A 14,900-nucleotide genomic window follows, 5' to 3' on the forward strand; every position below is an offset into this window, starting at 1 on the left:
TTGAGCCGAAAGATTAATTCATAAATCCAAATGATCTAACTCACTGACTGCCTTGAATGTTCAAGAGCTCTTCTGAGGGAAACTTTATCAGCGAATGACGTAAATGCTGGTCTCTTTGTCACACACAGCTTGTATGGCTTCAGAAGACATATGAGTCATGTAGTCCACTTTTATGGTAGGTTTTTTTTTAAGCTTAAAAGCTTCAATCCCAATTATTTTCAATGCCATGAGACAGGGGACCAAAAGAGTCTTCAGAAATTTCTCTGCGACAAGTAAGAAATAAAGTCAGAAAGGAGTTTGAAAAACATGAGGGAAAGAAAATGAAACTTCAACTGGTAAGGCACTGTATCAGCAAGGATATCTGTTCTGTTATCCATGTAAATGGGATACAGAATTCCATCTGCAGAATCTTCCACCGTTCTTGACTCACTTTTGCCGCAGCAGCCATGTGAGGGCAGAACATTTTGTTATAAGGTTAAAAAGGCACGTTGCTTTGGCTGAAACATTCCGTTCTTCAATTTCATATTAAATTCGCATGCCCAGTAAATCTTTTTTGTTACTTTCCAGTTTGTCTCTAAACACTGGCGGTTACAGATGATGAGAGCCTGGAGTGTTAAGAACAAGGCACACTGAGTGACCCAGTGAGTAAAGGGTGGGACACACAACGGCATGCCTGAGATGTCAGAGGGCAGAGATGTGTTTACTCTTAAAACAGCGTACACCCACTTGTGACAGTTCAGGTCTCATACACTTCTTGGTCACTGGCACTTCTGTTTGATGTAGGCTGTGCAGCCACTGTGTCTGAACTTGATCAAAAATGACTACAGCTCCACTGTACATCTAGCTAAACTGCGATAACAGCAGTGTTTTCTGCACCCTCCACCACAACTTTACCAAAGATTTACCACAAAATAATGGCAAGGAAACACCTCACATAGGCTACACACAAACTATAAACAAATATACAGTGCAGTCCAGTTCTCCAAAGGAGTTCTTTTAATAAAACATTCTAGAAGACTCGCTTTGAATGAGTCTAATGAATCATTCACTGAATGAACTCACTCAGTCCATCAAAGCGGTTACTGAATCAACATATGACTAGACTATAACGTCTAGCGAGAAAACGTGACTCACGGGCTGCACGTATAAATAAACAAAGCGTGAACAGTGTAATCCTATTCACAAACAAATTATTTTTATGCACAATCTTAACTCTTAAAGAATACTTCAAAAACATACAAACAAGTTACCTGTTTGAATAAGTTTGACAAATCCTTCACTGAATGAACATACATACATACACCGCTGTTCAAAAGTTTGAGGTTGGAGAAATTTGTTATGTTTACAAAGAACGCATTTAATTGATCAAATACAGTAAAAACATTCATATTATGAAATATTATTACAATTTAAATTAACAGTTTTTTTATTTCAATATTTTTGTTTCTTTGAGGGCAAAGCTACATTTTCAGCTTCTTTACTCCAGTCTTCAGTGTCACATGATCCTTCAGAAATTATTCTAATATGCTGATCGGTGCATAAGAAACATTTCTAATTGTTATCAGTGTTGAAAACGGCTATGATACTTTTTTTTTTTTGTTGTTGCAACTGTGATTTTTTTTTCTTAAAGATTCTTTGATGATTAGTTCAAATGAACAGAATTTATTAGAAATAGACATTTTTGTAACAGTGTAAAAATTTTCACTCTCTCTTTTAAACAGTTTCATTCACTATTCAGCATCATTGCTGAATAAAAGTATTAATTTCTCTGGAAATGTATATATACACTGCCAGTCAAAAGTTTTTGAACAGGAGGACTTCTGCTCATCAAACCATTTATTTGATCCAAAGTACAGCAAAAACAGTAAAATTTTGTCATTTAAAGTTACTATCTACTATTTGAATATATTTTAAAATGTAATTTATTCCTGTAAATAAAGCTAAATTTTTGGCATCATTACTCCAGTCTTCAGTGTCACATGATCCTTCAGAAATTGTTCTAATATGCTAATTTGCTGTTCAAGAAACATTTTTTATTACTATTATTATCAATATTTCAAACAGTTGAGTACATTTTGTGAGCGCATTTTGTGATCAGCATTTATCTGAAATAAAAACCTTTTGTAACATTATACACTATACCATTCAAAATATTTTTTTTATATAAAAATCAATACTTTTATTTAGCAAGGATGCTTTAAACTGATCAAAAGTGATGATAAAGACATTTATAATGTTACAAAAGATTTCTAATTCAGATAAATGCTGTTCTTCTGAGCTATTCATCAATGAACCCGGAAAAATGTTTACTCATCTGTTTTCAACATAATAATAATAATACATGTTTTCAAGCAAATTTTTTCAAGCAAAAACAATTACACTGTAAAAAACAATTTGTTGAGTCAACTTAAAATAGTTTGTAACCTGGCTGCCTTAACATTTTAAGTTCAGTCAACTCAAAAAAAGTTTATTCAACTTGAAATGTTAAATTATACTAAGTGACTACTTAGATTTTTTGAGTTGAATCAACTTAAAATTTTAAGGCAGCTGGGTTACTTACCCATCTGTTAAGTTTCGCAAACACAAATATCTAAGTTGTTACTTAGTACAACTTAACATTTCAAGTTGACTAAACTTATTTTAGTTGACTGAACTTAAAATGTTAAGGCAGCAAGGTAACAAATTATTTTAAGCTGACTCAACAAATTGTGTGTTTTTTTTTTTTTTGTTATTTTAAATAGTAAAAATATTTCAACCGTTTAATGTTTTTGCTGTAATTTAGATCAAATAAATGTGGTCTTTATGAGCAAAAGAAACTTCTTTAAAAAACATTTAAAAAAAACTTTTAACTGCTTAACTGATTTAGCTTTCTAACTGATAGCTTCCAGTTGATATTGCAAACTAGTGTTTCTTATATAAACACACTAGTTTGTATCACAAATAGTTCTTTACCTATAATAAATGAATCAGAAGTCTCACCCATTCACAGATAATAGCTTACTTCAAATTACTGGTGTTGTATACATGTTTCTGTATGGCTTCTGTATGTACATGTTTCTGCTTTTTGTCTTTGTACAGTAGAGCAATATAAATCACCATTATGACTTCTTAGTGCCTGGGAATTACAGTATGCAGCTCACTAGGTTTTGAAAGAGAGCTAATAGTAGAACTCAGTTATTAGAGGAATTCAAGGCATGATGGGAAAAAACGAACGAAGTTCAAAGTCATCACAGCTGTGAAGTGGATCTGAGAAAGGCTGTGAACATGTAAGATTGTTAGTGGCAGAGTGGGCAGAAGAACACAGACTCCTCTGACCATTAATGTCATTATTCTCCTGACAAAGGTACGTTGGGGATGAAGTTCTGGCTCAGGGCCAGCGTCCCGAGTGAAGTTCAGCCAGGACTTCAGTAACGCAGCCAGCTCTGATCATCAATGAGTGAGGAGCCTCATTCAGCGCCCTGGCCACAGAATACAGCAGTATGCATTAAAGAGACCAAGCTATGAGTGACACGGAGCAGTAGATTAGCAGAGGATAATTCCCATTGCCTTGAGAACAGTCTGACTGCTGACCCTGTTTCAGTCCCTAATGGAAAGGGAACAGGCCATGGTTTGGCTCTTTGATATTTCTACCACAGTATTTGTGCTGACATTCCGAGACCTTGTTGAGTTGCTAAGCAGAAACAGAACCGTTCACTTTTCTCCACTTTCAGAGGAATGTTCACAGGCCTGAAACATGCCTGTGTCATGTAAGTGAGCCTCCCACTCCTCCTTCTCCTCCTCCCCCAGCTAAAATCATCCCTCCATCCCCCACAACCTCTCAGCTCAGAGAGGAAATATCTGCTTCACGGACTACATGTGAAGACTTCAAGATCCACGATGGCCGTAATTAAGACCAGGGAAACATAACGTGGTGTCGACTCGGAGTGCCACTTTACATCAAAGGCTGTCCACGTAAGCATCTGATCCATTACTCAAGGAGGTGGTGGAGTTTAGATGGAAAAAGTAAATCTTAAGCATCGCTGTGTCTTGTAGAAATACACACTCGAGGTTTCAAAGGTCACACGTCAACACTGATGTCATCCTAAGACAACATGCAAAGCTGAGGGAAAATCTCTACAGGAGTCACTTCAAATGGAGTAGTTCAGCTTGTTTAAGAGCAGATTAACTCAGAGCTTCTGACTGCAACCAAAAGCATACAGTATTCAGTGTAGACCAATTCATGGACAAAAGTCTTTTGATGAGTTGGCCTCATGGGATGCAAGTCTGATTCACATATTAATAACACATTAATAGCAAATTTGAATCTGAATAAAGCAGCAACTGAATCTGAATCACTAGTGAGAGTGGTTAATTGAATCTTTCAAGGAGAATCACAAACTCAGGAATTAATTAGTCTGATGAATTCCTCTTTGAATTATTTCAACAAACCCATCAGAGCAGCTACTGAACCAGTGTATGACTTCACACATAAATGACTCTTATGAGTGGTTATTTTTATGAATTGTTCAGGAGCCACAGCTTGTATCAGTCTGGTGATTTCTCTGAATAAATTTGTCAGAGCAGATATTGAATTAACATCTGACTCACTAAAACAACTAGTGAAAAAAAAACTTTCACTTAAGTTGTTCTCGCTGGCTATAAGCTAAAACAAACATACAGTACATAGTGAGTCTGATTACCCTTATGAGTGATTCTTTTAATGAATCATTTAAAAAGACTCTCAAGAATTACTGGTTAGAATCATTTTGAAGAAATGTTTTTTCTGGGGTTATTAGAAGTAAAATGTTCCTTTCTTTTCATAAAACTCCCACTGACATGTCTTTTGCATTCATAATCAATCAAATTATGAATTTCTATTTCAATGATTTTGCTGCGTCCTAAAATTAATAATATCAATAAAGCAACCACGAAAACTGTCAGCTGAATAGCTTTCCTTACACGGCTTTCTGACTGAGTGCCAACTAGATTTCTAATTGTTTTATTCTCCTTTGTAGTTCATTTGTACAAAAAAGCTGACACATTCCACTTGATTCCAAGGAGAAAGAGAGTGTGGTGGCCAAGTTTAGGCTCAAATGAATAAAGCCCTGTGCTAAATGCCATCCCTTGATTCCAAAGAAACGTCTTTTCCCACTGAGAGCCTCATCAACACAGACGTCAGTCCTTTGCCCATGCTTGTCTGTATAAAGTCTTTGGAAGTCTATGCAAAATCAATTTCCCAATTTGACCTCTGTATTTATTGTTGAAGAGTAAAGCTCTCCTCTGATGTTGGACAGGCCCTGGGGAGAGCAGCTTCATCCTATTTGTCAGCTTCCTGAGGTGACCCATAGTTCACTCAACTCTTACTATCACTCCGGACACTCGCCTCAAGCTCGCATAGTGTTTTGTGAGGAAGTAAAAAGGCCGAAAGATACACAGTACAATACACATTTTCACGGAATGATCTGATTTGAAGACTGACAGGTGAGTGGATTAGTGCCACCCTCACCACAGCATATGCTAAAAGGGGATTGAATAACTTTTTTTACTTTTTCTGTGAGCAAGATTTTTAATGAGTAAGTTACATTTCAGACCATTACTCACACAAAGCTATTGGGTGGCTTTTAGAGGGCTTGGAATATAATAAATGACTTGTCTGTACCGCTTTGTCATCTTTTTGGAGCCTTACTAATTTAATAATAATGTTCAATGTAAACAATTTATTTGAGTTTATATTTGGGGAAAAAATATATATATTTTACATTAGTAAGATAAATGTTATTTTAAATTATATAAGAGAAAATGATTACTGGCTTATCTGTATTGGCTAGAATTTTAATATTGCTGCATTACTAGTTTGGAGAGACATGAGAGTTAGTAGATGATTGAGTGAGGGGGTTTTCTGTCCCTTTAAATAAAGAAAATGTCAAACATAAGCAAACTGCAAATACTACGGGAGGGAAAAAAATGATGGTGATAGAAGCAGGTTCCCTGCAGGTTTAGAAAAGTCTAGGCATGACTCACCACTCAATGCCAGGGAGGATTTGCATAAAAGTTTAGAAACCAAACTGCACTGGCATTATAAAATACTAAAATAGGACAAAATAGTTTAACTATAAAAACCTAATGCTCTGCAACATCATGTTTTTGTTACATTTTGTCATTTGTCCCAGACCCTGCTTGTTAAGTTAATTTCAAAAATAATATACTAGGAAAGGAAACAACACTCACCAGCCCATCACAGTTGTTAATGGCGACAGAGGCTCCAGGCACATCTGTGATGTCCCCTATAAAAGTGCAGTCTGTTTTCAGCAACTCCCTTTTGAGTATTCTTTCTGAGTTGGTTCCATTCTCGGTCGCATTTCCAGTTATTTCAATCTGATCGTGCCATTCCACCATGGCTCCCGGAGCCACTAATCTTTGGTTGGGATGTAGTCGGAGGTGGAATTCCTTGCCAAAGACAGTGATGTTAAAGAACAGCCTGTCTGCCGCTGGCGATGACCCTTCCAAAACCTCCCGCTTCACACGCTGCTTGTGATTGGCCGAAAGAAGATGCGAGAGGAAGTGTCCCTCTGCGTCGGTGCTGATGGGAGTAATGAGGCCATATTCTTTCAGACGGCTCTTCAACAAGTCTAAAAACATAAAGACACGCATGTAGAATTTCTCTTTATTATATTAGAAATCAGTTAAAAAAAAGATTCACATCTCCTGTTACTTGTAAAAAAAATGCTGGAGAAAGAACTGCTCTAAAAGGTCTATTTGAAATAAAAAAGTAGCCAAAAACATTAGCCGTGTGTGGTTGAGACCTGAATGGCTGTTTATAGCCATTAAACTGCCTCCTACATTTCAAAGCCATTTTATTTGAGTGCTTGGCCTGCGTCTTGACATATGAATGATGGTTTGCATGGGGGAAAACATTTCAAATAGCAAAATGCGCCAGAGCCAAAAACTCATCGCCTTGCAATTTGTTATGGCAGTTTTGGCTGAGCAAGAAATAAAACTGTTTGCCTCCCATGACTGGCTGGTTTAGGGCTTATACAAAAATAAAACAATTCATTTGGTTTCTTCATACACAGCATTTTGAGGTCAGCCATTTAATATTGAGACATCTGTTCAACAAAGAGGACGCTTGAATGTGAATACCTTGTTTAATAAAATAATTACCAAACTAGGTCATATAAATACAACATCAAACTCTGGTTTTTCAAAACATGAAATGTTTTCAACAATAATACAATAATTTCTGTCATTTATAGCTATTAGATTTAATGAGTCCATTTCAGCATGATTTACCGCATTGGTAATTAAACTAAATGTGGTTGAAAAATGTAATGAACTCATTACTGCAGGTTGTGACTTTGACACCATTTTAAATTTAAGGGATCATGTAGGAGTTTTCACAATTAACTTCTTGAAGTTAACCCACTTTTTATTAAAAAGAGAGAGTGAGAATAATTTCTTTAGTTAATTATTATTAGTCCAACTGACTAAACAATGAATCATCCTGTGCAACGTGCACGTCATTCTCAACTTCAATTAACAAACCATAAAAGGTGTTAAAGTCTGTTGAAAGTTCTCCAGAGATTGATTTGTATCATCTCTTAAGGTAACCTTAGGGCTTTTTCTGTACTGCCTGTTCAACAGTTCTGATTAATTTTCAGATTAAAATATTTGTCATTAAACATTGAGAGGAGAAGATGAAAGTGATAACAGTTAAACCCCACATGATATGACAGAGTGTAACTCTAGTTTGCACTTTGCAGCTGTCTACATAAATTACTAATGAAGCATCAAAAGTCATAAAATGACTTTTTCACCTTGATAATAAGTTCAAAAGACAAAAAGAGCATGCAGATAGCAAAAATGTTTGAGGACCACAAGGCTGTATACTTTACCTTCTTTATCTATACTTTCACCAGCCTGCAAGAAAAAAATGAGAACAAGGAGATAAATAGACCATGCAGCCAAGACATTTACAAAACAACTGAAAAAGTACTATAGTTAGAAACAGCAAAACCATAAGGGATATAAATCTGTCACAAGAATATCCAAATCTGACATTCAACTTTCAATTTCATCTGTGGCAAGCCTTTTTAACATGTGAAGAGTTCAGATGCAAAACCAGCTAAATCCATCTGACGTCTTTCTTTAAAAAATGCATTTTATCAGGCTCAGATGTATAGGTTTCTATGTAAGTACTGGTACTTCTGATTGGGCTGAGGCTGGTATTTTAGCGAGTTTGAAGAAAAAGTATTTGATGGACGTATAATATGTGTCGAGAGCATTCACCCAGTATCATTATCTCATTTTTGACCGAGATGGCTTTTAGCTGGTTTTGCATCTGAACTCTTCATGTATTTCTTTAAACAAATCTTTCTTTAACCCAGTAATTACAAGATAGAGACCAGTGGCAGAGGAACAAGCAACTCATCCATTGTTATTGTAGTTCAGACATCAAATATTGCTGGTACCTATTCTACTTTTAGTATTAGGTGCCAGTACATTTTTGTTACTTCTACTACGATCCAAATAGTTATGAAAATAGTAGGTAGTATGTATTTCACCTTTACTGATACTTATTGGAGACATTGGTATTTCATCTCAATTGTTATTAGAAGCATTTCTTATCTAACTAGTTACGAGTCAGAGGTGTGTTTCCCAAAAGCATCGTTAGCCAACTATGGTCTTAAGTTCCGTCGTTACCGACATAGTTTAATGATTCTGTGTTTCCTGAAACCATAGTTCAAACAAACATTCGCAATCAGCTTCGCAAACAGACGTCGTTGGAACTACAGCTCTCGACCTGTGGTTAGAAGCATAGTTTCTTGTTAGTAAGACATATGGGCTTAAATAAATTATGCTCTTAGGCACGATAAGGAAGCTAACATGCAGTACAATCTATATCTTCCATTCTATCTAAATATAAATGCATTTTAATCTATACATTTTGCCATTTTTAAAGACCGCGCACGTGCATAAATGCCTAATGACGCAAGAGGGAATCCGCGATGAATTGAACATCAAAATAAAGCAAAATGACAGGGAACAAAAAATAGCAAATTAGTCATCAGGTGCCATGTTCAATACAGCAGCATCTTAGAGATCTCCAATCAGTTAAATAGCAGAAGTTATTATGTGCGTATTACATGCATGTGGCATCCGTTAACAATGGCCCTATTTTGTAGAACTAACGTAGTTCACACGACAGAGATGCGACCGTGTTCGGGAAACAGTCATAACAATGCATCATACTGCGGTGGTTAATCACCAAATGATGTAGTTCTACGGGAAATGCAGCCCAGAATGATTTAGAGTTTATATAAAGTTTAAAAATGTTATTTGTACCAAATACAAACTAGCATACTGGAATAGTATCTAAAAAGTAAGCATTGATAACTTGCTATGAATAGTCAATATCTGAACCACAAAGAATTATATGGGGAAATTAATCTAGCACCTGATTAGATACTACTGAAGCTGTTAGTTTAAAGGAATAAATGTGAAAACAGCTTGCCATATTTCACGTGTTTTCTGCCATGCCAACTTTTCCGACAGTTTGGCTTTTGGTTTGACAGCTGGGAACACTCTCCTAAAATGCGCACGTTTCTCTCTAGTATTTGGTTAGTACGTTTTTTGTAAGTTATATGCATAATACGAACAGACAGAACAAACTCAGTATACTTTTATTAATATTCTTATAACCGGCTTCAATTTGAGTCAGATTGATATGAATTCGAATCGTGTTCTATGCCGGAGGGCGACTGTGACATCTCCCGCGAGCTTTCACTTAACATATCACGTTCTACACAACTTCACGTGCATAAACAGTAAATCATTAACACTTACCAGATGAGCTGAAGTCAGACTTACTACAACTCCTACCACTAGTAACCTAAGTGACAGGACAACCATCACGAGTCGGGTTTTCTCAACTGAAAGCCGAGAACCAGAAACTATAATCCAAATTTGGATGTTTCAGTACGCGCCTGTCTTCTCTAAAAGTGTCGCGCAATACTTATCCTCAAACAAGAGACCTTAAACACTACTTAAAAGTAAGCAAAGAGCAACTAATAAAATTAAAAGTTATAAAACTTGGGTCAATGCCTCAGTTTGGTAAACTTATAGGAAAGACATCCCTCTGAAAAGTTGTGGTGGTTAAGTTGAGTTGAGCTGGCTGGACAGAGCCTTGTCTGAGCTCTAACCTGGCACTTCGCGCTGACTAATAAACTACAGACCAGCCCTGCAGTGACGTCATATTCTACCCTTTCCCAGGAAAGCACATGGTGGAAAAAAAGAAGAAGAAAAGGAATATGCAAAGAAAACACATCGCGATGCTTTTCTCAAAGCAAGCTGGTGTCAAAATGGGAGTGAAGCTAATCAGAAGAGGTCTGGGATACTCCTGCGCTTGTAAAATCCAGCTGCTTCTGTTACTTGGCAAGGTAATAACAGTATAATGTAATACAATTGCATGGTATAAAATGATTTGGTTTCAATACATGTTTATGAAGTTAAAAATTATTTAATGCTAATTTTTATAGTTACTTGACTTTTCCAGTGACTTGACTGGCTTTTATTAAAACAGAGATAATAGCTGGCAGTGTTTGAAAATGATGTGTTCTGCTTTTCCTCCCTCTCTGATGAGGAACAGAAGGGAGGAACAAAGAAAAGAATACAATCCTCTCCCATCTCAATCAACGTATTGTTTAATGGCCTTCTACGAGGTCTTTATATCAGCCAAATTGGCTAAGACACAAATCGCTAATGCAACTCATTTCTGCTGTGTTCTCATTTCTTCATATGAAAGTACATGTCGATACTTCTGAGAAATAAAAGAAACTGCTGAGAACGGACTATTTTAATACTGTTTGGAGGAGAGTTTGACTCAGCTTCCAGTCCTGAGCGTAATAACACAACCTTTTTCTCAGTTTTTCTTGACCTCTTTGAGGTCTAAATCTGTATCACAAATTTATTTAGCACTTTTTTCTTTGCCAAATAACATTGGGCTACTACAGTAGACGCATTTACATATATATTAGCCTATTTTATTCCTCACGGAGACCTACCACTTGCGGTTCTTTCCTTTGTTTCTTCTTTTCCACACTATTCCAGGTCTTCCTGATGCAAGGCCTTCAAGGCCATGTGTCAGTTCAAATGCATTACAGGTGAGTTTTAAGCAGAGGTAATCTGATCACCTTCACATCTGTAGACCTCATGTTTTTCCTCATCCCTGTTTAGGCATGGCTTCCACTGTCTGGGTTTGCTCCCAGACCATATCACTCAATAATAGCCCACGTTTGGTGTCTACAACAAAGCAGTTTCCATCTGGTGACATTTTTAGCATGTCTTATAAACACATACCAAATTTTCTTATTTTAACCTAGTTTAGGAGTGTGTATAACTGTGAAAGTAATGTAAGATATGAATGTTATTTTTGTGACATGTTTGTATGTATCTCTTGAATGAAATATCACATGTGACTCTCCCGTGGGAAACGTTCGTACATTAGAATGGCAGTATTTCTCTCTCCCTGTGGTCCTAAAGTCTGGCTTCTCTCCAAGTGTTACAGGTCTGCTGCTGAAACGCTATATGAAATTCCAGCTGTATTGTTATCGTTGATTAAAGAGGTGCTCGGAGGTCCTGAGAATCTGTCTGCACTCAGGTCCATGCTCTCTAAAGCTTTTATTGAAGGTAAAATTGAATGTCAGCAACCCTTTTGTTTCGTGCTTCAGCTTTGATTCTGTAAAGCCAGACTCCGGCTGAGTAATGAGGTTGTAAAGTGGTCAATGAAACAATAAACTATTTGCAACTGTGCTGACGTTAAGAACCATACTGTTCCTTAAGTTTGAGGCCTGCCACCTTTCCTAATGTTGCGTCCTTCAGCCGAGCATTTCTCAAGCTTGTTGGAAAACACAAGAGCAAAAACTGTAAGCAATTAGTCATGCATTTTGTGGTTAATGCAAAATGAGGAATTGAGTCCGGAAATACAATTTCCAGAACAATTCAAATGCTTCGTTCGTCAAAACAAGACGCTTGTGGTTTGTCTAATGTGTGACACAGTGACCAGACCACCAGACCACACCTAACAGCAATTTGCAACCGACTGACCTTTCTGACATCACAAAGGGCATTCTGATGGCTATGAAGTAGGTATTTGAATGTCACGTTGTCCACTTGCTGCCATTCCATCTTTGTTTTGAAACAAAACGTTAGGAGCACAATAGCAACTGATGGCATGCCAAAGTCACAATGTGCATCTAATTGGTGCTTTGACCTCCTGAGAGCTGAATGGTAGTTTTTGTCCATGCACATCTTTGAGTTAAAGAAAGGATACAGCAATAAAAACTTGCATGTAAAGGCTTTTCACAAAGGGAAGGACAATGCATTTTGACATTTTAACCCTCACTCGTCCTATTCTGAGGGAAAGACCATTTTTACGTCCCCATTTGTCCTCTGGTGCTACCCTGTTATACAAGATTTAAAAAAAAAGAATTTTTAAACTAATGTTATTGTTTCTTATAACAATATCTTCAGTGGGTTGAAAGCGTGCCATGCGCAGATATGTATATGCAGATACCACATTCAACTGCTCTAGACATGTCAAAGCATCCGCCATCTTAAAACAGCCACAAAACAAGCCACAGCCTATTAACTGCCAAGCTATAAAATCCATATGAAATAACCTTTTATTGATGAGAATGTCTTGTTTTGTGTTTATCTGTATTATCTCACTATGCAACGTTCATATGCAGAACTATCTAACATCAATGATAAAACTAAATCCTGTATTAAAATCTATTTCAGATATATTCATATATAAATAACTTTGGGTACAGGCACACAGTCGACTTGCTCTCAAATGTTCTTGGACCAGCTTTGACCATTCTAATATGGCAAATATCTTATATATAGTGGCCCATAGAAACAACCACTAATGAGGCATCTACAGTATGTATATATGTCTCAGTTGCTTTCAGTAAAGCTGTCTACCTGAAACTTAGCATGGACAGAGTTAGCAGGAGACTGCTGTCTTGACACTTAGAAACCCAAACCAAAACGGAACAGCAACTGTGCTAACAATGCCTACTCATCTTGCTGTGCAGGAACTTAATGCAAGATTGAAAAGATGTCAGTCACTTAAAGGCAAAACACACGTATACGTTTGTGTTCCGGTTTTATTTTGTTAACCATATTTATTTATTTGTGCATTGAACATGCATTTTGTCTCTGTATGTAACATTATTTTAATACATTCCTTTTATGTAGAATTACTTTAATAATTTAGTCATTTTGAATTCTATATTCTGTTTTGAAAGTAGATGAAAAATAGCCCTTGGAACTGTCCCTGTATATCCATTTTTTCTTATATATAAATTAATAATAAATTATAATAAATATACTATTAACATACATACATACACACATTTAAAATAGTAGTAATAGTAGTAACTACATGGACCTGTTGTTGTAAAAGCTGCAGTGTTATTTGATATTTTTAAATTTTGAGCCAAATGTCAAAACTGTCCTATGGTGTGACTGTCTCAAGCATGGTTCAGTAAATTACAACTTTTATCAATTAAAAACAAAAGCATAAAAATGTTAATAAACACCTCCAGCATAATTGTACAAGTGTCTATTTTAGTAAATGATGAAATCATTTTTTTCATCTATATATTTCTATAAGCATAGGAACTTGATAATTTTATCTCTTAAAACCATGACCTTTGGTGTGACACCATATCCTGATTTTAAACAGGCCAATTCCAAAAAAAACTTTAATTAGTTGGAGTACCCCATTCATGTTACCGAAGCCCCCTGTGAAGCCCATGACGTGCACGTGGTCAATTTTTTGTCTCAGAATTGTTCAAATATTTAACTTTTTTGTAACCACTACAAAAGTGTTACGTTTTGTTGTCCTTTGGTGTGACATCCCTAAATTATATTTTATAATTAAAAACTGTATGTTAAACTACATAATCATGGAAGATTATGCAAATGTGTCTTGCTAACTGCTAATGACAGGTTATGTCGAATAGCAAGGTCATTAATTGACACAAAAGCTGAAATGTCCTGTGGTGTAAAAAATAATGTCCTCCGGTGTGACGCCTGTATTGTCACACCATAGGACAATAATGTCACACCAGAGGACAAGATCCCTTTAAGAAGCATGTCTTTAAGAAGCAGCAAGATTTGTTTAACTCCTTTTTATTCTTTTTTGATCATTTTCAGTGTTCTTAAATGCAGTAATTACATTAACTAAACTATTTTCCAATGTTTTTGCAGAAAACATGTACTGCTATAAAGTGTCATGAAAATAAGTATAAAATGTGATACTTTGTTTCTGAAACAAAAAGAATTGAGGGAGAGAAATTAGTGGATGATAGGACACGGAAATATAGAGAGAAAATGAGCAGGGGTCCACAAGAAGGGACGAGATCCTAAGAGAACGATGCAGAAAGAAAATAATGCCTTAAAAAGAGTAGCCATATACTTAAAAAAAAAAAATAAATAATAAAATAATAATAATAATAATAATAATAATAATTCACTTCTTAATGAATATAGTTTGAATATCAATCATATTTAGCTTTGCCACACATGATGAAAAGTGTCCTTTAGTGTGATGTAATGTCCTATAACAATGTCCTACGGTGTGACACACATAAAAGAACCACAGATTTGTTTTTATCTCAAAAAGTATTGCAATAGGAGAGATAGAAATATCACACATCTTAAAATGATATAATTTTCAGCATTTTTGAATGGATGACAACAAAGTTTGTCTTGGAACTGCCCAACAAGTCATGGGGGGGAAATTATGTTAATTACAATTTCATATTAAATAAATAACACTGTATGAAAATAAGTTTCTAACAATGAAGATAAATCTCTCTCATGTTATTTGTATATTATTATTGTTTTTGTTG

At 35.9% G+C, this 14,900-nt stretch overlaps 1 protein-coding gene across 3 annotated transcripts in view; it reads right to left on the reverse strand.

Moving 5' to 3' along the window:
• The window catches only part of adamts3 (ADAM metallopeptidase with thrombospondin type 1 motif, 3), a 107,804-nt gene extending 97,610 nt beyond the window's left edge, over positions 1 to 10,194 (reverse strand). For 2 of the 3 annotated variants that reach the window (XM_051110490.1, XM_051110488.1), the window contains exons 1-3: positions 9,823 to 10,194; positions 7,872 to 7,896; positions 6,208 to 6,608 (exon numbers count right to left, since the gene is read on the reverse strand). In XM_051110490.1, the coding sequence (XP_050966447.1) occupies positions 6,208 to 6,608; positions 7,872 to 7,896; positions 9,823 to 9,888 (492 nt within the window). In that variant the 5' untranslated portion in view covers positions 9,889 to 10,194. The remainder of the gene's footprint in view (positions 1 to 6,207; positions 6,609 to 7,871; positions 7,897 to 9,822) is intronic. The other variant, XM_051110491.1, reaches the window with a different exon arrangement.
• Between the last annotated feature and the right edge of the window lie 4,706 nt (positions 10,195 to 14,900).

This window comes from Labeo rohita, chromosome 5, assembly GCF_022985175.1.
Source record: "Labeo rohita strain BAU-BD-2019 chromosome 5, IGBB_LRoh.1.0, whole genome shotgun sequence".
NCBI classification, from domain to species: domain Eukaryota; kingdom Metazoa; phylum Chordata; class Actinopteri; order Cypriniformes; family Cyprinidae; genus Labeo; species Labeo rohita.